This window comes from Scyliorhinus canicula, chromosome 1 (genome assembly GCF_902713615.1).
Source record: "Scyliorhinus canicula chromosome 1, sScyCan1.1, whole genome shotgun sequence".
Lineage (NCBI taxonomy): Eukaryota > Metazoa > Chordata > Chondrichthyes > Carcharhiniformes > Scyliorhinidae > Scyliorhinus > Scyliorhinus canicula.
This window is the reverse complement of record NC_052146.1, coordinates 9691898-9707680: the sequence shown is the minus strand read 5'-3', so window position 1 is coordinate 9707680 and position 15783 is coordinate 9691898. Positions and strand designations below refer to the sequence as shown.

Genomic DNA, 15783 nt, shown 5'->3' with positions numbered 1-15783 from the left:
TACATCACAGCCACACTCCATGCTGCAAGAAGCTCAGCATGGCCTCCATAAAGATCTGGCTGGCAGCTGGGACCGGCGCTATCGGGGTGGGACTGCATTGGTCCCTAACGGAAGAATATTTTCAAAGGTGCCAATATTCTCTCACGCACTCATTCCTATTGCACTGTTATTCATGCACTCGTACAGGTGCTCACACTCATGGGCACCCTCAATCATTCACACTCACATACAGTAACTCACTGTCACAATGCTGTCTCACTTCTACACACACAGCTCACATGTGTTGTTATACATGAACTGGATTTGGACTAATGCTCGTGTTGGCTGCTCCTTTCCAGATCCAGAAACATTCCTTTTTTCAACTCCTCCCTCCATTATTGGTGCGTGGCTGTCATTGGCAAGGCCAGCATTTATTGCTTGCTGCGCATAAATGGAGTTTTAGTGGCAAACCAATCTCTTGTTTAATATTAATATAGATGGGTCACTGCAATTTATAATAATAATAATCTTTATTGTCACAAGTCGGCTTACATTAACACTGCAATGAAGGTACTGTGAAAATCCCCTCGTCACCTCCCTCCGGCAGCTGTTCGGGTACACGGAGGGAGAATTCAGAATGTCCAAATTACCCAACAGCACATCTTTCAGGACTTGTGGGAGGAAACTGGAGCACCCGGAGGAAACCCACACAGACACGGGGAGAACGTGCAGACTCCACACAGTGATCCAAGCTGGGAATCAAACCTGGGACCCTGGCGCTGTGAAGCAACAGTGCTAACCACTGTGCTACCGCGTAGCCTATTTGTAGTCAGCCTGACTTTAGCTTAATCTGTTCTCGGTCAGAGCCAGAAATAGGTGGTTGAAGAATTGCAAATATTTTCATGAAAGCAATAAAATAAAAACTTTTGCTGTTAGCTTGAGTAGCAACTACTCCTTCAACTATTAGCACGGGCGGGCAGCACGGTGGCACAGTGGTTAGCATTGCTGCCTACGGCGCTGAGGACCCGGGTTCGAATCCCGGCCCTGGGTCACTGTCTGTGTGGAGTTTGCACATTCTCCCCGTGTCTGCGTGGGTTTCACCCCCACAACCCAAAGACGTGCAGGTTAGGTGGATTGGTCATGCTAAATTGCCCCTTAATTGGAAAAAATAATTGGCTACTCTAAAATCTAAAAAAAAACTAAAAAAAAAAAACTATTAGCACGGGCAAAGTTCTTTAAATAGGGAGGGAAAAGCCAACCCAGCTAAGATTCCGCTCAGTAACTTGCCCTGGGTCCCAGTGCCACTGCTGCAGGATCTCCCATGGTTGTGAAATAAGCCCCATCTTGCCTCTGAGACAGCGCACAGCACCAGAACTGTTTTCAAATCCAAAAGGCAGGCCTGGCTGGTGCAAAAGACAGGGCTGGCACCTTTTAACTTGATGTTGAAATGTAACATTTGTTAGACTGAATGGAGCCCCTTTTAATAAAACAAGAAGTGGCATTGGTATTTCATGATGCGGAGATTAGCCTGGTGATGTATCCTGTGGGCTGCAGCAGGAACTGAGAAATCACCAGCTTTGGAAAGAAAAGCAGCTGAGGGGAACAGTAAACTAAAAGAAAAGTTGATCATAGAACTGGATTTAGCTGTGGCTGGATGGACAGTGTTAAAGCTCCAGTAAGGCACAAGGTTGCACAACTCTGCACATCCGCCCAACACCCCCATAGCTCTCACCTGCCAGGTGACCAGTGGGTAAGTAGCTGCTGTGGTGATGAGGTGGAGGCCCAAAGGTGGTTGCAGCTGGATGTGCATTACCTACGAGGAAAGAACAAAAATAAAGAGCTCGGTTAAATGAAGGATAAAGGAGTCAAGAAAAGATGAAAGCACCAATCCATCAATACTGTTAACAAGTCAGCAGAGAATAGAGATACATAGGGTCATTTCAGTGAACACGTACATACAGTTCAAATTATTACTATATCATCAGCCCAGGAGGCGGCTTTCTGTTGAAATGGAAATCCATTGAAACATATCTACTACTCTACTTCCACATGACTAATGGAGACTGTCATTTTCCAATCCACCAAGATTTCAGGACACATCTAACAGATGAGAACCCCAGTGACAGGTTTTAAATGAGATCGCTTACAAACTTTTGTAATGCACAGGACAGCAACCAGGCGATAATGAAGATCCACCAGAGAAACTAAGGGGAATGCTGCAAAGTGGCAGAATGTTATTGAACGTAACGTTGGCTGGGCAGCCAACCATCTGTCTTGTGGACAGTTAGTCAAAGTTAACATGTGCACCTACCACAGTACCAAAAATATCAGCACACGTAGAGTACCGAAAGGAGTGAGATACTGTTCAATGTGCCAACAGCAGAGGAGGAAAGCAATGCACGAGTGGTATTTTCATCCAATGACAATTTTGCTAATGTCATGTTGCTATATATTATTGATTTTCAAGAAATCATCATTTAACATCCAGCGATCTGCATTTATGTTATGGCTTCAACATAGTAAATACCATTGTCGAACAGTAACAGAAAGCATGAGAAATTGAAAGCAGCGATGTGTAGCAAAATGGAGGGAGTCAGGAAGTTCAGGAGAGGGGGGCTGAAACGGCAGAAGGCTCCGGTTCACAGGTGGTTGAGTGGGCTGGGATGCACGAATGGTCAGACTCCAAAGAAGATCCCAGAGATCGGGGTGGGGCAAGGGTATTGAGGAATAGTATTTTGGATTCAATGTGCGTGGGGGAAGAGATCGGCAAACTGATAGGCGTGGTGCTTCGGTTTCCTCCCACAGTCCAAAAATGTGCAGATTTGGTGATTGGCCATGATAAATTGCCCTTTGTGTCCAAAAAAGGTTAGGTGGGGTTACTGGGTTAGAGGGATAGGGTGGAAGCATGGGCTTAAGTACGGTGCTCTTTCCAAGGGCTGGTGCAGAATCAATGGGCCGAATGGCATTATAAATTCTATGCTTCTAAGTGGAAGTTATTCCATTTGCATTCTGGGTGAGTTGGCAATCTATGTAAAGTGGCAGCCATCAAAACCCAAGCTATACCATTGGAGTAAGTTGACATCAGCTTTAGTCTAGACACTCTATTTTAATAATTATTTTAATAATTTGATTCAGACTCGAAGCGTAATTCATATGCACTGTATTACAAGATTAAGTGGCTGCACCGAGAGCTAATGAAGGTGATTACAAGCATGGCTGGAGTGAATTAGAGGATCAAACACAGGTTGAATTTGAACCAAGGACTGTGGCAATGTTGTGGGAGGCTCAAGCAGCAAGGAAACTCCACGGGCTGAAACGTTTAGATCACATTTCACAATCAGGCTTCCGCAAAAGTTACTGATCTCAGTTTCACAGTCAGGCAATATACTCAGCAGGTGCTTTATTAATGGGAGGAATGACAAATCTGAAGATCCTTTCTCAGCTCGAAATTCACTGCTCCCCTTGTCTGTGAGAAGTGAGAGAGATGATTGGACTGATCCTTTGCTTCTGTCCCAGATTACACAGTCTGGGACACCATTCAACACGATCATAGCTATTCATTTTTTACCTCAACACCGTCTTGCAATTTCCTCATATCCTTTACTTTAGTCATTCAAAAATCTATATATAATAATCCTTATTTGTGTCACAGGTAGGCTTACATTAACACTGCAGTGAAGTTACTCTGAAAAGCCCCTAGTTGCCACACTCCGGCGCCTGTTCGGGTACACAGAGAGATAATTCAGAATGTCTAATTCACCTAACAAGCACATCTTTTGGGACTTGTGGGAGGAAACCGGAGCACCCGGAGGAAACCCACGCAGACACGGGCAGGATGTGCAGACTGCACAGACAGGGACCCAAGCCGGGAATCGAACCTGGGTCCCTGGAGCTGTGAAGCAACAGTGCTAACCACTGTGCTACTGTGCCACCTACTTTACCTCCATCTCGAATATACTCAGCAACTGAGCATCTATTGTTCCCTTGGAGACAGAATTCCAAAGATTCTAACACTTTGACTGAAGAATTTTCAACTCCGTTCAAAACGCCCAATCCCTTACCGCAACCCCGTGTTCTAGATTCCCCAGTCTGGGGAAACATTTTCTCAACATCTATCCTTTAAGCCCCTTCAGAATTCTATATTATCTTAATTAGACCACCTCTCATTCTTCTAAACTCCAAGGAGTTCAGGTCCATAGGAAATATAAACAAAGAAAGGAGGAAATAAAAATTTGACATCGTCAGCTGACAGACCTGTGGTTGAGAAGAGGGGCCTGGCAAGGTCATGCGGATAGGAGAATCCGGGGAACATTCCTGGTGCAGGTGGCCGGCTAAACAGGTCGAGTTTTCCCCCGATTTCGAGTTTGTGATGGTCCAACGGCATTTGTTGCTTTAAAGTAAAACAAACATCTTCAATATCACACATTACAGCAACAGAGCACCAAAAGGAACAATTATTCCACAATCAAGACTGGTTCAAGATGCCAATGCTGATGTGTTAAAATGATGGTTTGGGAAAGCCGTCAGCCACATACATTTGGCATCCTGCTGATTAACAGTCAATGGAAAGAACCTCCAAGGAAGGGAAATCCTGGCAAACAACTTTGGATAGATGAACTTAAAAGCACCAGTCATACGGTAGTTTTTGGGATGGGTGGGGTTCAGCGTCAGTGAGTACGGTACAGGGTTTCTCAAACTCTTCTGGCCACAGAAGCTGTTTAACCACACAGACCACTGACCTGACCCCTGGGAAACATTCTTATTGTGTTGATTAAATCGCAGAAAATGTATTGTTTTTTGCAATATGTACAAACCTACGAAGAAAATTATAAAAGCACTTCCCATTTCTTGTATGTATACATTTGGTATAATTAAAGTCTGCATTCAGCAAATTTCTTAAGCCGCACCTTATTTTTGCAATTTTAAATGGGAGTGATGCTACTTCTTTGTTCACAAATTTGTTTCACATTCGGAGACACACATACCTCTCTCTAACACACACACACCTCTCTCTCTCACACACACCCCTCTCACACACAGCCACACCTCTCACACACAGCCACACCCCTCTCACACACACACAGCCACACCTCTCACACACACCTCACACAGCCACACACCTCTCTCACACACACACACCTCTCTCACACACACACACCTCTCTCACACACACAGCCACACCCCTCACACACACCTCACACAGCCACACCTCTCACACAGCCACACCTCTCTCACACACACACCTCTCACACACATACACCTCACACACACACCTCTCACACACACACCTCTCTCACAGCCATACCCCTCACACACAGCCACACCCCTCTCACACACACACAGCCACACCTCTCACACACACCCCTCACACACAGCCACACCTCTCACACACACACAGCCACACCTCTCACACACACCCCTCACACACAGCCACACCTCTCACACACAGCCACACCCCTCTCACACACACCTCACACAGCCACACACCTCTCTCACACACACACCTCCCTCTCTCACACACACACACCTCTCTCACACACACAGCCACACCCCTCACACACACCTCACACAGCCACACCTCTCACACAGCCACACCTCTCTCACACACACACCTCTCACACACATACGCCTCACACACACACCTCTCACACACACACCTCTCTCACACAGCCATACCCCTCACACACAGCCACACCCCTCTCACACAGCCACACCCCTCTCACACACACACACAGCCACACCTCTCACACACACCCCTCACACACAGCCACACCTCTCACACACACACAGCCACACCTCTCACACACACCCCTCACACACAGCCACACCTCTCACACACAGCCACACCCCTCTCACATACACCTCACACAGCCACACACCTCTCTCACACACACACACCTCTCTCATACACACACACCTCTCTCACACACACACACCTCTCTCACAGCCACACCTCTCAGCCACACCTCTCTCACACACACACCTCTCACACAGCCACACCTCACACACGCACCTCTCTCACACACACACCTCTCTCACACTCTCACACACACACACACCTCTCACACACACCTCTCACACACACACACCTCTCACACACACACACCTCTCACACACACACACCTCTCACACACACACACAGCCACACCTCACACACAGCCACCTCTCACTCACACACAGCCACACCCCTCTCACACACAGCCACACCCCCCTCACACCCACACCTCACACACACCCACACCTCTCACACACCCACACCTCTCACACACCCACACCTCTCACACACACACATACATCTCTCACACACACACATATACATCTCTCTCTCTCACACACACACCTCTTTCTCTCACAGACCTCTCACACACACACACCGAGCCATCTCTCACACACACTGACCTCCCTCATACACACACACTCACCATTCTCGTACATTCTTGCATACGTACATACACACCTCTCTATTCTTTGCTGTCAAAACATTGCTGCTCCCACCCATGGCTGCTCCCCCCTCCCCCCACCCAAAGTTCCGCAGAACCAATTTGGTATAAAGTGGTTACATCTACTATCAAGATTTCACGACTCTGACACATTTGACAGCTTTAATATTGAATATTTAATATATCTTTATTTACTAAGATAGCTAACAAATATATGTGGGAGAAAAGAGTTCAAAATTTGCCACCCCTGGGATTGTGCAGGCTTGTCTTTTCAATACCTTTAACTTTTGCTGGTGATGGTAGATCTGCCAGGCAATTTGTACATGAACAGCGCACCATTTCCCAGGTTTCTGTAAGACACAAAGACACAACACACCTTAGCTGACACGTTTCAACTGGCAGTAACAAAACATGCAAATTTACAAAAATCAAATGCAAAGCACCGCATAAAACAGCAAGCAGAAAAACCTTGAAATGGACAGCAGCCAGATATATATGTTGTGAAGCCTGAAGCAAGTATTTGACAAGTAAGCAGAGACAGCATGAATGCAGCAATTCTTTTCAATTATACAACAAGAGTTGCTTCCAAGTCGGCAAATATACATCAAGGACACGCCATCCTGAGACAGAATGTGCCTTGCTGGTTACTGCTCCCATATTGTGAGATGGAATGTCAAGACAGCATGTATGTATGATAAACAGGTTTTGACTTTATGAAAGTGTTGCTTCTACTGTGAAGAAACCATAACATTATGCATTTCAGCTGAATTGGAAACCGGTGAGGTACGTCCTCTGTACTTCACTTGCTGTAAGAGTTTAACTGCCTTTTCTCATCGTAAGAAATCAAATGCATCCTTCCTCAATCCAAGTAATGTTGCTGTGCTTGGAGATCTTAGCTTGAAGAATGATAATTATTGCACCTATGGTGAGCAATCTTCTGCATATGCCATAGTTCATTTTTATAACAGATATTCTTTCTCAATAAGAAGAATCAGTTTGACTAGAAGCTACAGCAGATACCAAAATGACCCTGTCACGTCATGAAAGTGAGGTCCAAAAGGCAACACGAATATTAGGAATATTCCTTGTGGTTACCATGTAGGCATCTTCAATGGTAACGTATACATATGTGGGCTATCGTTCTTCTTGAATGACTTAATCTTTCCCAGGGTGGTGAATTATTATTTTGGAATGGAATGGAGGTCACTGACTACTCATTAGTTGTATATTACACAATCCACTTAGTCATCCTTTGCTCTCTGATATGCTAACCCAATGTCTCATCTTTACAGTTGACCGGGTTTCCTATATGCACAGCGAGAGACTGTTATCTGTGCTCCCATAAGGTAGAATCTTAACTCTCCTTCATAGCTGGTGGCATAGGATTAAAGAATGATCATCTCCTGAGTCCAATGGTATTTGGATACCAGGTCTGGCATGAAATTAAGAAGAGGTCTGAGAATGTGCCTACCCCGGATAAAACAGTCAAGTTGTGAGAGCACATACCTGAGCTATCTCTCGGACTGAGACCAAAGCTATTCATGTTATTGTTTCTAGATCAATAACTAGCATAGGGTAACGGGCCCAATATATCAGACATCTGTTTTGCATTTTTCTCCCCACCTGCCCCTTCACAGAATATCTGGCTCACCACAGGAACATGGTGAGGGCACATGAAGTGCTTATCCAGAAGACAATAGTTAATGTTGAATTATTAGGAAAGCTTTTAGTGTTTAATATCATTAACAAATTCTGTTATGGTGAGGTAATTTGAACCTTCCAGCTGAGACACATCATGATTGCGGTGGTAGAGAACGACCAATTACTTGGGTCCTGAAGGAGTGAGAATCTATTATTACAATCCGTTTCCTTTGGTGGGAGGGTGGAGGGGGAAAAGAGAAGAGAAAGAACTAAATGATTTGTCTCTCTCAATAGTGGCCCAAACATGTTTCCAAACCAGTCAGAGAAGCAGAGCACTGTGAACCAACATTTTTTTCATCCTGACCCCGCAATAATGAAAATAGTTGACAAGAGTATATTTTGAGAACAATGCAAGAAGTAGAGCTCAGCGTTATAACTGGTTTCTGTGCCGGAATAGGAGTAACCTGGGAGCTGGTCAAGTTGAAGGATCAGGAAGATAATAGTGGTCGTAAGTGTGTGTGCTCTGGGCTTCTATCATAAATTATCTGGCGTTTAAGAGAAGAAAAGAGAAGATGACTTAGATCTTGAGGTAACCAAAGAGCTGGCAGGCATATTTGCAAATTTCACAAAGAGCCTGATATGTGGGACCACAAATATGCTTGGTGCCACCAATCTCAAGCTCTAGCTATCGACTCCAGCGAACTTTCTGCTTCTGGCAGTGAAGGATGTTATTTGAAGAATTTTTTCTGAAAATCCCAAAACAAAGAGCAGAATATTTCCAGACAGCCTTGAACCTGGCTTCTACGAAACTGAAGCCCTGGGGAAAGACCCAGCTCCAGGTGCGCTCGGGTCTCAACTAATACTTTTACTCAAAGTATACTTACGCCCATTGGTTTTTGAGGTAGATTTACCCTTTTGAGTGGGAGCTGGAAGAAAACAGTAAACACCAATGAAACACTGAACTCTTCATGGATGAAACTATGTCAAAAATAGACGTCTTGATTTTTTTAAACAAAGTGATCCATAAGTTTTTCCCTTGGCCTTCCATGGCAGACTGCAAAGAAGCGTTCAGTGGGAAGATAGAAAGCCTTGCTGGAGCAGATAACAGATTTGTGAAGCCAGAACTTTGCGATAATTCCATTATTTGCCATCTTAAGTTGCCAGAAAGTGAAGGAACTTCAACATGTTTCAAAGAAAAGTTGCATTCACAATGAATGTATCACTACAGGAATTTTGATGTGCGGGTGACCACAACAAACTCTCGACTGATTCTAGCAAGCAAGCAAGATCTGAAGATGAGGTCCTACATAGACCACAGAAAGGATATACGGCAGGTTCACTAAAAAAAAAAGCTTCATATAATTTTATTGGATGGACCTGTGCACAAGCCAGATGGTAGAGAATGATGAATCTAAACAATGCGAACATTCTTATAATAATTTTAAGCATAAATGCACTTACCATGTTTATTCATTTAGAGTTCGAGGGAGGTGAGCCTCCACTAAGTTAATTTGTTCAAAAGTACTCAATTCTCCAAAATAATATGCATGCAAATGCAAAAATCATTACAACTACACAGCCCGCATAAGTATGCATAGTTATTTGATTACAGAAATCTTTACTTTTATGGGAACATTTACAGCAGTTTTCAAAGAACTGCAGTGTCTTTTTGCTTTACAATGTTGGGAAATGAGTACATTTGCCATTTCCTAATACTGGCTTTAGAGAAAGAAAGATAATTTCCACATTTCAGAATTTCTCCTGAGCTCATGCCTGGCCAATTAGAACTATGAAGAGTGGATTCAACAATGCAAGCCATATATAAAATAAAACCAATTAAAAATGCCTCTGCCTTTCAAAATGAATTTATTCTTTTCCTTTAAAGATTTCCACCCGCATACACAATCCCCCCAAAGAAACAGCTAATTAGACACTTTCTAATGTGAAAGGAAACGTGTCAAAAAATTCTTCCCAAATGTCCAAACTGTAGTTGAGCTGTGAAGCACAGCCCAGGCTAACTTGTGCAGCCCTTTCACTCAGATGGAGCCAACAAAAATAAGTCTCCTCACCCTGCTTTTTCAGGACCACAAGGTTGAAGTGGCAAATCAGGCGCATGAACATCCACACACCAGCATGTCAGAGCAAAAATATATCACACACATGAAGCACTAGAATCAAGCAATTCAATAAGAATCGCTAAAAAAAACTAAATGGCAGTCGGCAGCTTGAGCAGCCCACTCAAAATTTAGACCCAATGTCAAAAATGGGTATTAAAAATATTAGTTGCAATCATGCAGGAAAATAACCTGCGACTTGCAGTGTGCACACTTTCACAGATTCCATTATAAACGCAATGTTTTGGAATAAAAACACACTAACTTAATAATGTGTGAAATGCTTTTACAAAATGATTAACCATTAAAAAGGTAGATCTCACTTACTCTTATTGACTGTCTGTAGGGGTCTGACAACTGCTGGAAAAGATGAAACAGAAAGGTTGTACAATTATATTGATAGAAGCAAAATATTAATGGGAACTGACAATATAAAAACCATCTTGGATAAACTAATAAGACTGCTGTCAGGGTCTAATGCATTAAACTCACCCAAACAATCACTCAGTGGCAATTTCAAAGAATTCTTGGGAAAGATGGAATTCATTTTTTAAAAACATCAGATACAAATCAAATACTCATGTCACCATCAGTAAAAGGGTAAATTATTCTTTGTAAAAGCATTTACAGATAGCAAAGTAATGCAAACATTTTCTCAAAGAAGCTAAACTAATACACAGCATATTATCTACGTTCACTGTGTGTCACTGCCAATAATACTCTTCTTCAGCCAAAATGCAGAGAGGATTGATGCTGTATATTACGGTGCGCCTTATTTATATTAGTGACTTTTTGAAATATGAACAAATGTTGTGCTCAAGATGTTTTCATCATTGGTCTCTGTATCTCATTCATTTCAAGCTAGCTTGTCCCCATGGAATTTGAACTAAATTTCACCATTCATTTGGTTCTAAGTTAACATAGTTTGTTACAGAAATATACCAGCTTTCGGCAACAAGGCATCTCAATTACAGTACTGCACTGGCTGAGAGCCTGACAGTAAATACTAGAAAACGATTTCAGTGTTGGGTACCATAGTTATAGTTCCTATTTTCCTGAACTCCAGAGATGGAGCAAGTTCTACCTGCACTTCAATGTTACTGGACTTATTTTAATGGAAAAAGGAACACCTCCAGCAATCAGCACTAACAAAGCTTTTACTCAATTTTTTTGGCAGTGACACTTACTGTTCCTATCAGAATCCATCAACATAAAAACCTTTCAGTCAACCTATCCCAGAATAATAATTGCATTTAATCAAGAACTCAAAGTGCACAACACGCTTCTCCCCATGTAGTGAAATGCAATATTAATGCCGTTCTAGGGCAGCACGGTGGCGCAGTGGGTTACCCCTGCAGCCTCACGGCGCTGAGGTCCCAGGTTCGATCCCGGCTCTGGGTCACTGTCCGTGTGGAGTTTGCACATTCTCCCCGTGTTTGCATGGGTTTCGCCCCCACAACCCAAAGATGTGCAGGCTAGGTAGATTGGCCATGCTAAATTGCCCCTTAATTGGAAAAAATGAATTGGATACTCTAAAATTATTAAAAGAAAAAAAATTAATCCCATTCTTATTCAACCTTTATTACAACTTTTTTTTGCCTAAATTATAACTCCCACATCAGTGTTTTCCCACACTATAAGAGTAAAAGAGTAACTACACTGCCAAAGTACTCAACTGACTGTAAAAGGTTTGGGGTGAGCTGAGCTTGTGAGAGTCACTGTATAAATACAAACCCTTTCTTTTCATATTCCTTTCAGATGACCAGCATCTCACTGGGCTTGAAAGCTCACTCAACAAAATTACATTAAAAGCAATGGCTCACAGAATTGCGATTTATTGAGATCTCAAAAAACTGCAAAGCTATTAGAACGCTATTGCCGGATATAAAACAGAAAGTGCTGGAAATACTCAGTAGGTCTGGCAGTATCTGTGGAGAGAGAAGCAGAGTTCTCACTTAGAGTTGAAAAAGACTCTTCCTGCTTGAAATATCGACCTATTAGCGAAACTCAAAAACTGCTATTCATATAATTTTGGAGGCACCCATTTTCAAATCTGGACATGGGTTAATATTGGATAAACACCAACAAATGACCTGGAATGTAGTAGCTCACTCAATGCAGAAAATGCACCAGGGTCAGCCCTGTAAACAAAGCCATGCTGAAAGCAGCAAGACCTCCCTCTGGGGGCTTTCAGTTATGAATAAAGATATTGATCACTATTAACTTGAAGCTGCTAGTTTGATTGTGACCCTTGCGTGGACTTACATCTCATGTGATGTACGCATTACTGGTCTGCACTGACCTTTCCCCAGCCCTGGACAAACTCTGGCCAAACTGGCACTCAGCTTCCCAGCACTTCCTGCACATGTCTGAATCTTACATCCGTGTATTTATCTGCTACTGTTTCTGTTTCTGAATTAATGGCACAGCATAAATTGGACAAATTCAGGAACCTGGTCATTGACTTCAGGAAGCAAAGTACTGTATACACCCCTGTCAACATCAATGGGGCCGAGGTGGAGCTGGTTAGCAGTTTCAAATTGCTAGGTGTGCACATCTCCAAAAATCTGTCCTGGTCCATCCACGTCGTACCACCAAGAAAGCACAACAGCGCCTATACTTCCTCAGGAAACTGAGGAAATTCGGCATGTTCACATTAACCCGTACCAACTTTTACAGATGCACCATAGAAAGCATCCTATCTGGCTGCATCACAGCCTGGTATGGCAACTGCTCGCCCCAAGACTGTAAGAAACTTCAGAGAGCTGTGAATACAGCCCAGTTCATCACACAAACCTGCCTCCCATCCATTGACTCCATCTACACCTCACACTGCCTGGGGAAAGAGGGCAGCATAATCAAAGATCCCTCCCACCCGGCTTACTCACTCTTCCAACTTCTTCCATCGAGCAGGAGATACAGAAGTCTGAGAACACGCATGAGCAGACTCAAAAACAGCTTCTTCCCCGCTGTCACCAGACTCCTAAACGGCCCTCTTATGGACTGACTTCATCAACACTACACCCCTATATGCTTCACCCGATGCCGGTGTTACGTAGTTACATTATGTACCTTATGTTGCTCTATTATGTATTTTCTTTTCTTTTCATGTACTTAATGATCTGTTGAACTGCTCACAGAAAAATACTTTTCACTGTACCTCGGTACACGTGACAATAAACAATCCAATCCAACCTGGGTTATATCCTAATAGAACCTAGTCCTGTAAATAAAATTGGGGCAGTAAATAGGCATGAAAACCAAGTTTGAAAGCTATCGGCTAACACTTCTTATTTTTTTTTTAAATTTAGAGTACCCAATTCATTTTTTCCAATTAAGGGGCAATTTAGCGTGGCCAATCCACCTAGCCTGCACATCTTTTGGGTTGTGGGGGCGAAACCCACGCAAACACGGGGAGAATGTGCAAGCTCCACACAGGCAGTGACCCAGAGCTGGGATCGAACCCGGGACCTTGGCGCTGCGAGGCTGCAGGGCTAACCCACTGCGTCACCGTGCTGCCCCTAACACTTCTTATTAATTAGTAATATGGATATAAACATAATGTAGTTATTGCTATGAGTAGGGCAGAATCAGGAATTTAAAGGATCAAAGTTAGATAAAGGGCTGGTTAACAAAAGCTTATTAGATTTAATGATTAAGCCTGGTCACGTTTCTGGATTTCAACTCATGGCTGTTTCTGGCTGCATGGTCTTTTCAAACTGTTGCCAAGATGCTATCGGTCAGGCAACAGATTTTTGATGAAAAATGCACATCAAGGTGTTCTGAAGCAGCTTGTTTAGAATAGGAAAGATGATAATAGATTGAACAAGCTCAGGGAGCACTTATTAAAACTTGGACTAGTATTAAAAGTGAAATGCTCAAAGATTCTCCTAATAGGCTCTTGATAAGCAATCAAGAACAAAGTTGTAGGAGAAGTCAGAAATGTACTTTATGGTAGAAGGAACTTGGGTCCTGTGCAGTTCGAATGCATCATGGTGAAAATGCAATGCTGGCTGAAGATTTTAGGGTTGAAAGTGATTAGTTAATTTACCCTGGGGTCCTTCTGGAGTAGAGTGTGAGGAACTGCTCCTTGTCTGCTTGCTACATCAATTGGATTGGAAGTCTGGGGAAAGACAACACAGCATTTATATCATGAATAACAACTGCTCCGCTCCACTGAAATGATTATAGTCCAACGAAAAGGTCACAAACTCACGGAAAAACTACCAGACATAAAAAGTTCTCAATTTTTTCCAATTAAGGGGCAATTTAGTGTGGTCAATCCACCTACCCTGCAGATCTTTGGGTTGTGGGGACAAACACAGGGAGAATGTGCAAACTCCACACGGACAGTGACCCAGAGCCGGGATCAACCTGGGACCACAGCGCCCTGAGGCAGCAGTGCTAACCACTGTGCCACAGTAACATTTACATTTTTATAAAGAATGCCTTCTGTAGCCTGCATTTGTAACTCAAATTCGAAGAAATTAGATTCTGAGTTGAGTTCTGTAAACTGCAAAAATATATACCAGAAGATGTGTGCATCTGCATGTGATACCTTATAGAAAGTTCTTAATTTTGGCCGCATGCTGATCAGCCACTTCTTCACCGTGGGCGGTATTGATGGTGTATGGAAGGGAGCTAGCAACCTTCTGCCACCTGGTCACAGAATGGCTCAGGTGGAAGGGGATTTCCTTAAAAATGAGTGCAACCCTCCTTGTACCATTCCCTGGGGATTGGGGGGGGGGGGGTGAGAGCCCGTTGGTCCATATGTTAGTGTGGAACGTGCAGAGATTGGGCTTGCCGACGAAGCGAGCGAGAGTCTTCTAGCATTTGAAGAGCTTGAGAGGTGACATGGTGCTGCTGCAGGAGACCCACCTGAGGGTAAATGGCCAGGTGAGGGTTCGGAAGGGCTAAGCGAGTCAGATGTTCCACTCGGGCTTTGACAGAGAGCCCAGCGGATCGTGATACTGGTGGGTAAGAGAGCGAGATTTCAGATGGAGAAGTTGGTGGCAGACCAAAGGGGTAGGTACGTTATGGTAATGGGTGCTTTGGAGGGGAAGTTGGTGGCACAGGTTAGCGTGTATGGCCCGAATTGGGATAATTTGGGGTCATGGAAGAGGATGGTGGCTGCCATACCGAATTTGGATACACATCAGAGAATTCTGGAAAGGGACTTGGGGGGCGAAGGTGTTGGCTGCGTTTTTGCAGGAGATGGGGGGGAATCTGTGGAGATTTTTGCATCTATGGGTAGGGTATTCTTTCTTCTTGTAGGTGCATAATATGTACTCAAGAATCGACTTCTTATTATGGGCAAGGAGTTGTTGGTAGGGGTGAGGAAAGCGGAATACTTGGCAATTGTTAGCTCAGACCTGCTCTACATTTGGTGGATGTGGTCCTGAAGAAGGGGTCGGCATAGAGGCCAGCGTGGAGGTTGGATGCAGGAAGATCTGAATTTTTTTTGTAAAGATTGGAAAGGTGATTGATGACAATGTGGGGATCAATAGGAATGGGAGGTGCTGAAGTCGGTAGTAAGAGGCGAGATCATCTCCTGCAAGGCCAAGTGGACAGGAGTGCAAGAAAGGAGTGGCAGCGGCTGGTGGAGAAAA

General features: G+C 43.7%; 1 protein-coding gene across 13 annotated transcripts in view; it reads right to left on the bottom strand.

Moving 5' to 3' along the window:
- fbrsl1 (fibrosin-like 1) overlaps positions 1-15783 on the bottom strand; it is a 1082194-nt gene that overhangs the window by 7090 nt on the left and 1059321 nt on the right. For 9 of the 13 annotated variants that reach the window (XM_038805641.1, XM_038805908.1, XM_038805817.1 and 6 more), the window contains 6 exons: positions 14226-14297; positions 10502-10534; positions 8945-8986; positions 6698-6769; positions 4234-4369; positions 1712-1792 (listed from right to left, as the gene is read on the bottom strand). In XM_038805641.1, the coding sequence (XP_038661569.1) occupies positions 1712-1792; positions 4234-4369; positions 6698-6769; positions 8945-8986; positions 10502-10534; positions 14226-14297 (436 nt within the window). The remainder of the gene's footprint in view (positions 1-1711; positions 1793-4233; positions 4370-6697; positions 6770-8944; positions 8987-10501; positions 10535-14225; positions 14298-15783) is intronic. The other 4 variants (XM_038806014.1, XM_038806449.1, XM_038805728.1 and 1 more) reach the window with 3 other exon arrangements.